General features: G+C 49.2%; 3 protein-coding genes and 1 long non-coding RNA gene across 7 annotated transcripts in view; 2 read left to right on the top strand and 2 right to left on the bottom strand.

Moving 5' to 3' along the window:
• LOC147649040 (uncharacterized) overlaps positions 1–13,782 on the top strand; it is a 636,047-nt gene that overhangs the window by 46,133 nt on the left and 576,132 nt on the right. The gene's annotated exons all lie outside the window — the stretch shown is intronic.
• LOC147649047 (uncharacterized) overlaps positions 1–13,782 on the top strand; it is a 225,006-nt gene that overhangs the window by 187,793 nt on the left and 23,431 nt on the right. The window lies entirely within an intron of this gene.
• Positions 3,973–13,407, bottom strand: LOC147649048 (uncharacterized). Its single transcript, XM_086865005.1, has 8 exons — positions 12,810–13,407; positions 11,033–11,386; positions 9,821–10,120; positions 8,273–8,460; positions 6,663–6,783; positions 5,367–6,022; positions 4,958–5,071; positions 3,973–4,587 (listed from the first exon to the last, which is right to left on the bottom strand). The coding sequence occupies exons 1-6, from the start codon at positions 13,321–13,323 to the stop codon at positions 5,952–5,954; spliced, it is 1,548 nt and encodes a 515-aa protein (XP_086721131.1). The 5' UTR covers positions 13,324–13,407; the 3' UTR covers positions 3,973–4,587; positions 4,958–5,071; positions 5,367–5,951.
• LOC111945747 (uncharacterized) overlaps positions 3,973–13,782 on the bottom strand; it is a 70,444-nt gene continuing 60,634 nt past the window's right edge. Inside the window, exon 9 of the mRNA XM_086865014.1 lies at positions 3,973–4,011. The gene's annotated coding sequence lies outside the window, so the exon portion shown is untranslated. The remainder of the gene's footprint in view (positions 4,012–13,782) is intronic.

Raw genomic sequence — 13,782 nt, 5'->3', positions numbered from 1 at the left:
GGCCCTGTGAACGGACCCCACGGACGAACTGTGGATTTTATCCAACAAGTTCTGGCCCTCAGCTGCCTCCGAGTGCAGCAGAGCGGTTTTTCTCCGCTGGCTCTTGGGGGAGGAAGTGATAACCCTCGAGCATCCAGAGGAGCACTTCCCTGAGCAGGACTTCCCTGCAGCCCCTGTCCAGTGGACCAAAGGAGGGTGAGTGTACCCCAAGTTAGGCTGAGGGTGCTCACAAGTTTTGGGAAGGGTGCATTGCTCCCTGGGGGTGCTGGAGGGGGGCCATGAACCTACAGGCCAGGATAGTTGGCTGGGGAAAGCACCCTGTCCCTGAGACTGGCCCTGGAACTTTGATCTTTAGTTTGTTAAGTTGTTTCTTTTGCAGCAGGGGAGGGTGGATTTTTGTTGTGCTGGCAGCTTAACATCAAGGAAAATGGGTGTGAAATTGTCAGCACAGCAGAGAGGGATCTATTTTCAAATTTTGGGTACCCTGGAGGGTGGTGTAATAAATGGAATTGATTTGTGCTGACTAAATTTTAACTGTTATTGAAGTTATTATTCGAAGCAATCAAAAGAATCAGTGTTACATGGCAGATGCACCCCTTTACAAATGTTACATGTTAAAACTGAGGTACAGGATGTAGTCTGGAAGATAAGTGATGTCCCAAGATGAAAACGGCCTTGAGATGGACAAAATTAGAACGACTTTAGGCATTGGGCCTAAAAATCAGTAAATATCAGACTAATGAGTAGACTTACATAACAACGCTTAGTACGCATACACAAACCTGAAAGGTTATCCAAAGGACAACGAGGAAGAGGAGAAGCCTTCACCAAAAGACCACCAAAAGAAGACTGAAGACCCCCTAACAACAAGTGGAGCGTGTGCCGTGAAGAATAGTGACGTAAAATCAGAAAAATCAGAAATAGGAGGAAACTTATGGCAAACATTAATGAATATGTGTAAGCATACAGTATACAAGTTTAGCTTGAAGGGCTTTGTTTTGTATGTGAAGCAGGGTGGGAAGCCTCCGTACCCCGGTCAGTTCTGGATGTGAGGTGGGGTAACAAGCCCTCCCCATAACACGGTTTAGTTTTTGCATATGCTTTAATCATACTTAATTACTGGAAAATAATATATATATAAATGATAATTTTTTACTAAATTGTATTCTTTTACTAAACTATATTCTTTTCTACCAAATTACTATTTAATTTACTAAATGGTATTCATTTTTAATTAAACTGTTATTAGCTCAAGGGACCTAGTTGTCCAAATTCTAATATCATTTGTTATAAATGATTAGCCAGTTTGATTAGTAAAAAGAAGAAATTTATTCTAGAATCAAATTACAATCATCAAAAGGAAACCATAAGCAAAAATCAGTTTGGCGCTGTGCCAGGTGAACAGCACCAGGTGAGACAGGGAGGAGGCTCTGCAGCATTTCCCCACCGTGCTTCACAAACTGCAACTGTCCCAAGGTGCTTTTTATATGTTTTCAGGCTCTTCAGGGCTCCTTTGGAATACACTGCTTGCCGACAAATATTCATGCTGTTTTGGGCGTATATGTTGTCATTTCATCAGGTTTCTTGGAAATACACTTCTTGCAGATGAATATTTATGATGCACATCGTTCTAATCCTATGGGACGGAGGTTTCTTGGAGATATGCCCCTTGCAGATGAATATTCATGTTGGCCTTGCTGCATGTCACTAGAATCTCGTCAGGGAAGGTTTCCTGGAAATATGCCAGGATTCTTCTCAGACAAGATTATAACTTTTGCCCGATTTTATTCATGCTAGGTGTCACAGTCCCTACGCTTTCTTTATGTATTAATTAATTTGTGCTTTTAGAATAAATTTTGATCCAGTTCACTTATTTCATAATCAGTACTTACAATGAATAATTTTTGATAAGATTGGTTATTTTAGTATTTGATTCTTTTGTTTGGGTGCTTAATTGTACATCAGTGCAGGTAATGCCTATTGTATCCTGAGCTGTATTTTGGCTGTGCAGTAGCTTCATGCTACTTGTCAAATAGTTGTGTCTGAGCTTTAAATCTGGCCTGAGCTTCAACAGCTCTGCTCTCTTTCTTTTCTTTCAATTCCGTTCTTTTAGATATTTTGGGTATTCTCTTGGATTGGCCAGTTTTTATTGGAGCTAACTCAGGATCAATGGGCATTGCTGCTATTTGCATGCCTTAGACAACAGAATGGATGAATCAGATAAAACATGGGATGAGACAAGACAGAAATAAGAGCCCCATTCTTTTACATCATATTAAAAATCCTCATTTTTTCCACCAATCTTTCCCCAGACAGTTCCCCCCAAACAATTGATCCCAGCAAGAAGCTTGAAGGATAGAATTCCATTTTTGAACCGCTACATGTGCCACTTGCTTCATTTCTGCTGCAAGGTTTCTTATGGTTTCTCCATCGTCATCTCTTTCTACACAGCATTCAGATTCACTGAACTTGCTGCAGACTCCCCGTTCTTCTGCTAACAAGTAGTCCAAAGCAATTCGCTTCTGACACACAAATGCTTGCATTAGTGAATGCTGTTTAGCTGATAACTCGAGAGAATCAGAGGTAGGATTTGATACAATTTCTACCATGGCTTGAAGTCTTCCTAGTCGGTTGAATAGGTAAATTGGGCTCCTGTATCCCCAGCTCCCGTCTTGAGCCCAAGTTGCTGGGCTATTGCCAAGCTCTTATCCTCTCTGCAAGCCACTCATCTTGTCCCCAGTTCTGATTCCCTCCTGCTTTTGGAAACTCAAGATTCAGCTCTCTTTTTTCTCTGCCCAGGCTCTCATCTAGGGGTGCTCCTAATAGTTTACTTTTGGACTTTGGGAGCAAAAAGGAGGGTCAAATCATTCCCAGAGTGCAGGATCCTTTCTACCTGCAGGGTAATTCACTGGATGCTTTTTCCCCACATATCCAGTGTATTCCATCAGGTGCTTTCCATTGGTCATTTACAGTTTCTGCTTTATCCCAGGAATTAAGCTTTTGAAGGATCGGTAAGGATTAGCTCCAGGACTTTTGTGCCAACATCATTTGATCTGATCATTCCAATCACAATTTGTCTTTTTTTTATTTTGTTTGACTCCCGTATCCAGTGGGGGTTTCTGGTTGCCAGGCTTTGGTGTTGTTCTTTGAATTCACTGTTCAAGTGAATGTGCAAGGAGTATATCCTACTACTTCAGTCTATCTTTTCCCTTCCCTGCTGATACCAACTGTTCCAATTATTTGATGATCTAAAACCCACCCTTGGGGTCATTTTAATGTTTTGGAAATTTAGGTATGATTCCATTTTAGAAGTTGCTCTGGAGCTAAGCTCTCACCTTTCCATGGCCATTTCTCAGCTGATTTCAGCCCTCCACAAATCCAACAATTAGATCATCCTAATTCTGTAGCCAGAATTCCCTGTGGGAAGGACATCTTCCACTCACACAGCAAGGCAAGTGAAGGGGAAAGTGCAATCTCTCTTTCCTGGAAGGTGTTCAGCTTTGAACAAACTAGTTTTGCTGAAGATGAGCCCAGGCAGTGCTGAGTTAGAGCATTTGATCAAACTCCCATTTGATCAAACTCCCAGAGTATCCTCACATCTGTTTGGACACAATTTCTCTTTGTTTTTTCATTGTGAATGCTTTCTCCTGCCCCGCTGCCTCCTGCTTGGAGTTGTACGCGCAGCAGAGTCCCAGAGTTTTCTCAGCAGGCCTGTGCAGCGAGTTCTGAGCCAACGTGTGGCTCTGCTGCCATCCCAAATCTGCGCTTTCCTTGCCCAGCCTGAGCGCAAGTGGGGCATGTGCTGGGCGTGGCTGGAGATTTTCATCACCAAAATCCTCCAGCGTCAGGGCATTTCCATCTGCCCATTGCTTTGGAGAGCACAAATCACAAACCACCCATCTCAGCTGATAAATGTCATTGCTTGCAGATTGCTGCAGCCGCACAGCTGAGCTACAAATACACATGAATCCATTTCAGTTGAAAAATGTCATTTATTACAAATTGCTACACCTGCACTGACAATACAGAACTATCAAAATCTCCATTAAGTTTTAAAAATTCATTTATTATATTAGCACAACAGTGCCATGTAAAAATATACAAATACCAATTTCAGTTAGCAAAAGCTTCACTTATTGCTAACCTCTACAAGTCACTATAGACAAAGATTAATGAGGTGTTTAACAACTTAATTTATTACAGATTACTACAAGCTTACAGCCCATATAGAAATACAAAATTATCAGTGTCCCCCTCTAAATAACCCTGTACTAAGAATTCGATAGACAGAATTATACAACTATACCTCGTCATACGTGTTTAAATAGAACTAAATACCTCTACATATACATATAGAACAATCTACAGATGGAAATACAGATTAAATATTACATATTTCACACAATATATATACATATAGATATATAAAACAAAACTATTTAAAAATATACAAATGTCACTGTCCCAGTCTAAATATCCATACAACTGCATAAGAACAAATCAGCCGCCCCATCTTCAAAGCTTCTCCCTCGGTCTTTCCCTCCCATGCAGAGCAGCTCTCCTGGACAGGGACAGCAGATGGGACATCTGGGAGGCAAAGGGAACAGCGAGTCAGTGCTGGGACCTTTCCCTTGGCAGCAGCTGCACTTCCAGCAGGGAAGCGAAAATCTCCGAGCCTCCCCAGGAGGGTTGGCAAGAACAAGCAGGCCGAGCGGGCCAGCGTGTGGCGAGCGCAGGCGCGGCGGGACTGTCCCGCAGCCCCCGGCAGCCCGGCACAGCTCCCGGGCCCTGCCGGCACAGCTGCCTTGCCCAAGGACAGCCCCTGTGCCGGCCGGGGCAGCAGCGCTGAGCAGCCCCAGCACGGGCAGGGGCCGCTCCTGCCCGGCCGGGCAGCGCCCACGGCCAAAGCCCACGCCACCCTCAGCCCTGCCCGGCCTCACCAGCCCTGGGGCCTCACCCAGGCTCTCGCGTGGCCCCAGCACATCCCTGCTCACTGCTCTTGCTCCAGGCCTTCAGCTTCTCCCTGCTGGCTCCTCTCAGTGTCTGCCTGTCCTCAAGCTCTTCAGCACAGCTGTGGTGGCAAAAGTGGAGGCTCTGCAATTGGTTGCAAGGCCTGGCAGAGCTGCAGTCCCTGAGCTGTGTGTGCTCCCTCCTGGCCCCCTCCATCCCCTCAGCCCCGCCGTCCTCTCGGCAAAGCCCCAGCCCCCTCTTCAGTTTCTTGGGCCTCTCCCAGGCCTCTCCCCCCGCTCAGTCCCTTCTGAGCCGTTGTGTCCCCTCAGAGCCGGCACAGCCCTCAGCCCGTGCCTCTGTCACCTCCGTGCCACCATGGCCCTCTGCTCCCCCACAGCCCTCAGTGCCCCTCACACCTCAAGGTTTGCAAGGTCCCTTCAGCATCAGCGCCTCCTCAGCCCCCTCAGTCTCAGCGTCCTTCAGCAGCTCCTCACAGGACAGTGCCTGGGGCCAGCGGCAGCTCCCACCGCTCCAGGGACAGCCAGGGCTGCAACTGCTGCTCCGCCTGGCCCGGCCCCAGCTCGGACCCAGCACAGGGGGACACAAGGGGCACAGCGGGAAAAACAAGAGATGAAAAAGGCAGCCAAGGGGGAAAGAGGCAAAAATGCAGCCTAGGCCTACACAGCTCAATCTATGCACCTATACATCCATAGAGCTCTAACTAAAGAACTATGCACATTTAGAAATTTACTGTGTGCGCATCTAAATGTTACTCTCTACATATATCAATGCAATTTTAAAAATCTATAAATGTAACTGTATACATAGAAATAAAATCCTATCACATCCATAACTATACATACAAACTATACAGATGTAGTAATAGATACACCTCTAAATACAACTCTATCCATCTATACTTGGAACTATATGGATAAATAAATCAAGATAAAATATCTCTAACTAGATCTATAAACAGAGGGATGCCACCTGCCCGATGGTCACAGGCTCTCCCTCTGATCCTTCTTCCCACGCAGGGCAGCCCTTCTGGCCAGGTAGATCACATGGATATCTGGCAAGGAAAGGCAACTCTCAGTCAATGCTGGCCTCTGTGTAGCTTTCCCTTTGCAAGTAAACTGTCCTGCTAGCAAAGGCTGTCAAAGATGGCCTGAAAGGCACACTCTCACTTGAGAATTTGAAGCCTGCTCTTTAAAGGGAACAGGGATCCTTCCAAGTTTTCCAGTCTTGTGAAGTTTTGAAGTACGCCAATCAATTCAGAACACTCCCAGTGCAAATGGCACTCCCGAGAGCTTGAAACACAGACAGTGCCAGCTGCCACAAAGAAGCCCAGCCTTGTTCTTTCTCTGGGCTGACGCAGAGACGTCAGTCCTCACTGCAGTGGCTGAAGCTGAAGGCTGCTGTGAGCTGGGAACCAATTGGGACACGCAGCTTGGTGACACAACTGCCACCAGCTCAGGTTTCTTGCCGGCTCTCTTGCCACAGCAGAGGACTCGGTGTCAGAGCCTCTGGAAAAGCATGGAGGGGCAGGGCTCGGGGAGCTTGTGCCAGTGCAGGATTGGAACTAAAGGCACCAGGAAGCACCAACCCTGCTTGAGACAAGAACTCAACTCTTCTGATCTCCCTTCCTGCCAGAGGCAGGCTCAGAGCAGCTGTCTCCCATCTCTCTAAAGCACGCTGGGCTCACTCCTTACCAAGCTCCTCGGGCTCCTGGCAAACGTTCACACGGCTCCCGCAAGCAGGCAAAGCTCCCTCTGCTGCAGCCTTGTTCACAGCCTCCCCTCCTGAAGAGCCACGGGCAACACTAGGATTGACCTGAAAAGAAAAACAGAAAGAAGGAAACGCAAAGATCAACCAATAGATTCTGCAGGGGTACAATCAGAGCCTGCCAGATTTCCTTCTGTGCACCAACAAATTGCTTTTGAAAACTGGTATATACGCGGGAGTTTGCAGAAGACAAAGGCTCATCGCGCTTGGCAAGAAGATATGGGCAGTTCCAAAAAATCCCCCTCCCCACCTCCAGTCTGCCCTTCCTCAAGAATAAATCTACCCATGCAATGCGTCTGCATGTTAAATGAAAGAAGAGAAATTCTTTGGCAAAGCTGTAGAAGAAGATGCAAAAAGGCCTGTGCCAATGCAGAAACTGAACACTCCAGGCCAGTCTGGGAAGAGAGAAAAAAGAAAAAAGGGATTCTAAAGTCCAAGAGGGAATCTGTCAGACACAAGGACTAATGGGCCCTGATTGCACTGCTCTTCAACACAGGAAGAGCCCCTGGGCTTCAAGGAGTCCTTAACCATTTCATGGCCAGCACCAACCTTGTCCTTCTCACCAACCACACAAGTCATGGGGCCTCAAAACCAAGACATCTGCCCCCTGAAGACTCCACGGCTCACACACTTCATCCCTTCTTCCTAACAAGGAGCTCTGGGCCCCAGAGGCCTTCAACAGTCCAAAACACTGACTTCTCCAACACACTCCAAGAGCTGTCAAGGCTGACAAGGCTGTTGAGCGTGGGGATGACACTCAAGCCATGGAGTGGGCGCTAAGGATGGAGTCCTGCTAGCTCCTGGCACAGGGATGTGCTCTTCCCACCACAGCCTGAAGCACAACAGTCTCATGCAGGCTGCAGCTTTGCAGGGACTGTCTGGCAACACCCATCTCTTCTTCCCACAAGGTGACTGAGCTCTGGAACATGGAGAGCAAGACTGGCCAGTTTGCCCAGCTGAGCATTTCCCAGCTGGAAACTGGACTGCAGGCACCAGGTTCCTGAAAGGGCAAGACAGCTGCAGCTCCAGCCCATCCCCACACACAGCTCTGGGAATGCCTACACGCACAGCAGGGCTCACACAGCAGCAGCAGCAGCTGCAGGAGCAGCTGCAGCCCAGCCCTTGCTTTGCCTTGGCCTTCCAGCCCAAGAGAGGCAGAGCCCACATCTGCTGCTGGCACCTCTCGTGTGCCCCTCCCACTCTGCCTTCAGTGGCAATTCTCCAAACGCTCTTCTCTTCTTTCCCATCAAACAAAGCCTGTTAGAACCCACCAAGCTTCCACTTCCTCCCCACAAATGCCCCTGCACCAGGGATTCTTCCCAGAAAAAGGAGCATCCAAACCTGGCAAACACCTCTCATCCTCACTTAAGGGCTATCCCCCCTTCTCATTCCCTCTTCCTTAGCAAATCTTGCTTGACCAAGCAAATCCTTCCGTGTCCATTCCCAGCTGAATTCAAGAAGCCTTTGCTTCTCAGCCATGCAACAACATTCAGAAGCTCTCACTCCAGCCCCTCTCATCCCTGGCCAATGGAGTTACCTGAGCAGAGGGAGACCTTTCAGGCACAGATGGTGAAAGCATCTCCTCCAGTGTCTCCAGAACAAGGTCCAGATCCAGCGGTGGCAATTCCTCTTCCCCAGGAGTACTCCAGACCCAGCTTGGGGCTCTCCATGCTGCATAACCAGCACTGCCAGCTGGAGCACTGGGGACTGAAGTGCCCGGGGCAGCTGGAAGAATCCAAAAACATGGGTGAGGCTCCAAAATGAGGCTTTGGGACGCAGAGCTTTATTGCTGCCTTGGATCAAACATCACAGGAAGCGCACAGCAACCTCAACTCCAGAAAGGTATTAAAAACTTCCCAGGGAATTGGAAGAGTGAGCTCTTCCCCTTCAAAAGTATTATCCTAATTGACGTGTACATAGATTAAAGTATGGCTTGGGAAACTGATCTAGACATGCACACAGACATAATCACCTTTAATCACAGCCTTTTGCATCTTCCCAGCAGCTTTGGCATTTGGCTGCTTGAGTTTCTCATCACAAGAGACCACAGAAAGTGCATTCACCCAGGAAGAGGCCAGAGGTGCAGACACACATGCTAAACTTCAACTGCGAGTTTATTCTAAGGAGCAACCATGGAGGTGAGGCCATGGTCTGCAGCTGCAACTGTTCTGGGGACTCCCAGCGGGCACTGAAATTTAATAGCATTATTTGCAGGGGAGACTGTTGGAAATGGAAAATCTGCAGCCTTAGAAAAAGCCTGGATTGATGGAGTGATGAAAGTACACAGACATTAGGTAGAGTAATTCTAAACCTATGTTCTTACAGTTGCAAGTAAGAATATGCCACGAGTAAGGAAGAAATTCTATGAAGTAAAATAGTTGGAGGTATAAAGTGTAATGGTGTGATTTATAAAGTAAGTTAGAGATCTAGGAACTATAACAGAAGTGTGTGTGAATACGTGACCTGTTAGCTCGTTGGTTAAAAGACAGACGCAGTGTGGCAAAATCAAGTAAAGGTGATAAGAGCTTAATAAGTGAAAACAAACTTGGTGTCAACTGTCTACTGGACTAAAAAGTTATATATTGCCATGTGGAGAAGGAACTCGTAACTTCCTCGAGCTGTGGTTGACTTGTTGCCTGTAAATCTCACGCCTCGGGACTGATCTCTTATTGGGCTACTTAAGCAATAAATCATCTCAAAGCACGGTGGTCCCATCCCTTGTATTTCATCTCAACAAAAGACAATCTGTAAACTCTGCAATATCCCATCAGAGTCCTAGTTTGGCTTCATCCAAAGGAAAATGGGAGTTCACCTGACACCGACCAGTTGTGGAGAAATGTTCTTTGCCTTGCCCTTTGACCTCTACACAGAGGCTGCCTGGAAAATGGCCAGAACATCCTCCAAATCTGCAGCAAGGACGGGAAAAGCAGACAGAGATTCTTTTGATATTCATGATCCTGCTTCCTAGTACCCTTGACACCTGATTGTCACAATCAAATGGACACATGACAGAGCACCGCGGCAAAATACTTCAGTCACTTTTTGTGATCTTTCTGAAAAGCCAGGGGAGAAACACATTCCGTACCTGATGGGATGTTGGCTGGCAAGTGCTGCTCTGGAGAAGTGCAGCTGCTGCCCTCTGGAGAGGCCGCAGAAGTGCTTTGATGGTGCGCAGGAAATGCTGGAGTCATGAGCTCTGGCTGGAATTGGAATCTGTGTGTGCCTGGCTGGCCTGATGAAACCCCAAGTCCAGATGTAGCAAACATTTTCTTGGCACATGCTGGGGAAGCTTCACGCCCTTGAATATCTGGACTTGTCCTGGAAGGGCCTGGAGGCAGCTCTGAATCCTCAGGTGAGGCAGCACTGCGCTTCTGGCACCAAGGAGCTGTGCAGCAGGGAGGGAAGAAGAAAGGAAGCAAAGGGAAGGCTGGGTCACTACTGCACCTCAGCTCTGTTTCCCTTGGCAGCAAGTGTACTTCTCCCAAGGAAGACAGAAGCTCCCATCCTCCCAAGCAGGGTTAGAAGGAGAAAATTCCCCACATGTTCTGAAGCTTTGCAACAACCAGTTCCTTGTCTACTGAGCTCTCCCGTACTTATTCATCTGTCTGGGAAAAGTGTCCCGCTGCCATTCCTGGGCAGGAGGCAACTGCCAGAAAGCCAGCTGCCAGCTCTTCTCCCTTCTGCTCCAAAGGCACACAACAACTTTAGAATCACAGCCTTCCCTATCTCCCCAGCAGCTTTTAGATTTGGCTGCTTGAGTTTCTCATCACAGAAGGCCACAGAACGTGCATTCACCCAAGGTGAGCCCGGATCTTCAGGCACACACTGAGAAATTCAACTGGGAGTTTATTCTAAAAGCAACCTTGTAGGTGAGGCCATGTTCTGCAGCTGCAGCTGTTCTGAGGCACACAGAGCTCATTTCAATGGCACGGCCCGATTTGCAGGCCAGTCAGTCTGAAACATCTGCAATATCCTATCACCGTCCTAGTGGGACTTCATTCCAAGAAACAGGGGAGTTCACCTAACACTGACCACTTGTCTGTCGGGCAAGATTTTTCACCCTGCCCTTGCACCACAGCAGGCAGGCTGTCTGGAAAATGCCCACAACAACCTCCACATCTGCAGGAAGGACAGGAAGAGCAGAGAATCCTTTGGCATTCACAGTCCCACTTCCTAGTACACTTTCTCCGTGATTCTCACTTGAGATCTAGCCATGACAGAGGACTCAGGGAAAACACTTGAAAGGCTCAGTTGCCAGGAGCTATTGGAAAAGGAAGGGTAGAAACTCTTTCCCTACCTGATGGGTGGCAGGCTGGGCTGTGCTGCTGAGAAGATGAGCAGCTGTTGCTCTGTCCAAGGGCCCTGCAAGCAGCTTCAGGGTCGACTGGAGTGAGGCGAACCATGAGCTCAGGATGGCGTTTCAGGTCCAGGCGAACCAGTGGAACCGTGAGCTTGCGGAGATTAAATCTCTGGATGAGCTCTCTTGATGGTTCCACTGGTGAAGCCCCAACAAGTCCAGAGGTGGCACAGACTTTCTTGGCAGGTGCTGGGGAAGCCTCACTCTCCTGAGCAGCTGCACTTCTCCTGCAAGGGCCTGGAGGCAGCTCTGAATCCTCAGGTGAGGCAGCATCGCGCTTCTGGAGCAAGGGAGCTGTGCAGCAGGGAGGGAAGAAGAAAGGAAGCAAAGGGAAGGCTGGGTCACTCCTGCTCCTCAGCTGTGTTTCCCCTGGCAGCAAGTGTGCTTTTGTCAGGGAAGACAAAAGCTCACCTCCTCCCAAAACAGGGTGAGAAAGAAAAATATCACCACATGTCTTGGGGGGTTTGATGCCTATAGAACTTAAGTCAAACTTACAAGCTGCTTCTATAGGTTGAGTTATAAGATATCAATAGAACCTGATAGATCTGTATCACCAGATATCAATAGGACTTGAATCATAATTTCATGGATCTATTTAACCTGATAGAGACTAGTATAACCTGTACTGGCTAGTATATGGTTAATTGGTTACTCAGTGCTGGAGAGAGAGGAAAAAAAATGAAAATCTCACCAGGTGGTCAGTTTCAGAGAGAGGTCAGTATAGTACTAATGAAAACTTAGCAAACGTCAAGCCAATTAGCCACACAATAAAGCAATTAGACCGGTTAGGACCAGACAGACCAAGGAACACCATAGCTGTGCATGCTCTGAAGACAAAGTTGAAAAGTTCAGATGCAAAGACGACTTTGGAAGCCTTCATCAAAGACCCCCAACGACCCCCAAATTGGGGAGGCACAAGCAGAGTGAAAAAGAACTATCTATAGCCATGAGATTATACTATGTAAATTCGTTCCAGAGTCTATAATATACATTATAATATATTACATACGATAAATACAATACATTATATTACATTATAATATACAGTATAATATGTGTATATTAGTTCCATATGTTATAATGACATAGTAACACCAAGCAATAATTACTAAATATATCACAGCAATTGAGAAACGTGGATGAATTAGGAGAAGAAATCCTCCTCACCTCCAGCACTGAAATAAACAACTCTACACACACGGGTGTATGGGATTTTATTAACTTTGCAACAAGCAGCTCCCTGTCTACTGAGCTCTCCCCTATCCGTTCAAGCCTTGGCAGGAGGCAGCTGCCAGAAACCCAAGTGCCAGCTCTTCTCCCCTCTGCTCCAAATGGGACAGGAGGCTCCCTCTCCCGCTGGGGCTGAGCACGCCCAAGCCCTCGGCTCAGCCGCACTCCCGGAGAGCTCCCCGAGCGTCCCAGGGCCGCGCAATGAGCAGCGCCAGCCACGGCACAGGGCCGGGCCGGCTGCCGGCCGAGCGGGCCAGCGTGTGGCGAGCGCAGGCGCGGCGGGACTGTCCCGCAGCCCCCGGCAGCCCGGCACAGCTCCCGGGCCCTGCCGGCACAGCTGCCTTGCCCAAGGACAGCCCCTGTGCCGGCCGGGGCAGCAGCGCTGAGCAGCCCCAGCACGGGCAGGGGCCGCTCCTGCCCGGCCGGGCAGCGCCCACGGCCAAAGCCCACGCCTCCCTCCGCGCCCGCAGCTCCCACCCCGTCTCACCGGCTCTGGGCGGCTGCCCGCTGGGGAAGGCGGGCAGCGACCGGTCCGTGGGGAGCCGCTGCAGGCGGCTGGGCTGGCGGCTCCGCACCTCCAGCCCCGCCGCCAGTCTCTGCCTGTTGGCCCTGGTCAGGCGTTTGATGCGGAGCAGGAGCTCGGGGCGGTCGCGGCGGAAGTTTGGGTTCATAAAGTGCAGCCAAGCCCCGGCATCGCCCGGCACAGCTGAGCCAAGCCATGCCGGCACCTTTTGGAAGCCGTAGAGGTTGAGCTGGCGCACGAAACTGCCAAAGTGCGTGGCTTTGAAGGAGTCCGGGGCCGCCCCCGCCCCCTGGCCGCCCCCTCCGTGGGCGCCGGCCGGGCTGAGCAGCTCCCGCTCGAAGAGGAAGCGGTCGATGAGCAAGCCCTGGGCCTGGCTGTCCCAGCGCACGGAGCGGACGCGGGGGCTGTTCACCAGGCGCCACAGCTTGGCGGGGAAGGTGCTGGCATTGAGTCCGGCGGGCAGCGGCAGCTCCGCCATGGCACCGATCTGTCTCCGACTGGCGCCGCAACGGCCGCGGCGCAACGGCCTGAGGGGGGCGCTGCGTTCGGCCCCGCGCGCGCCCGGCGCGGCCCCGGCGCGGGCCGGACTCGGCGAGGACGAGCGGGGCCTGAGGGGAGATAAGGCCAGGTAAGAGCAGGTGAAAAATGCATGTGGGAAACGAGAAATTACATAGGAATTCCACTAATTGACAAAGATTGTTACTGCAGTAAATGGAATTGACTAAATTGTACCTGTTGTTCAAGTTACTTTTAGAAACAATTGTCAGGAAAATTAATCCACAAACGCCAGAGGTTTATGTCCAAAAAGGAGACAGAGGAGTCCTTTTTTCTTTATTCCAATAAATATTTGACCCATTGACCCAACACCTGTGCGCTGCACTGCGGCATTTTTTACCCAATCACTTACTACTACCCAAAAACCCTTAAGAGAAGAACA

This window comes from Cyanistes caeruleus, chromosome 28, assembly GCF_971803275.1.
Source record: "Cyanistes caeruleus chromosome 28, bCyaCae1.hap1.1, whole genome shotgun sequence".
NCBI lineage: Eukaryota > Metazoa > Chordata > Aves > Passeriformes > Paridae > Cyanistes > Cyanistes caeruleus.
Note: the sequence above shows the minus strand (reverse complement) of the source record. Positions and strands in the feature narration are given on the sequence as shown.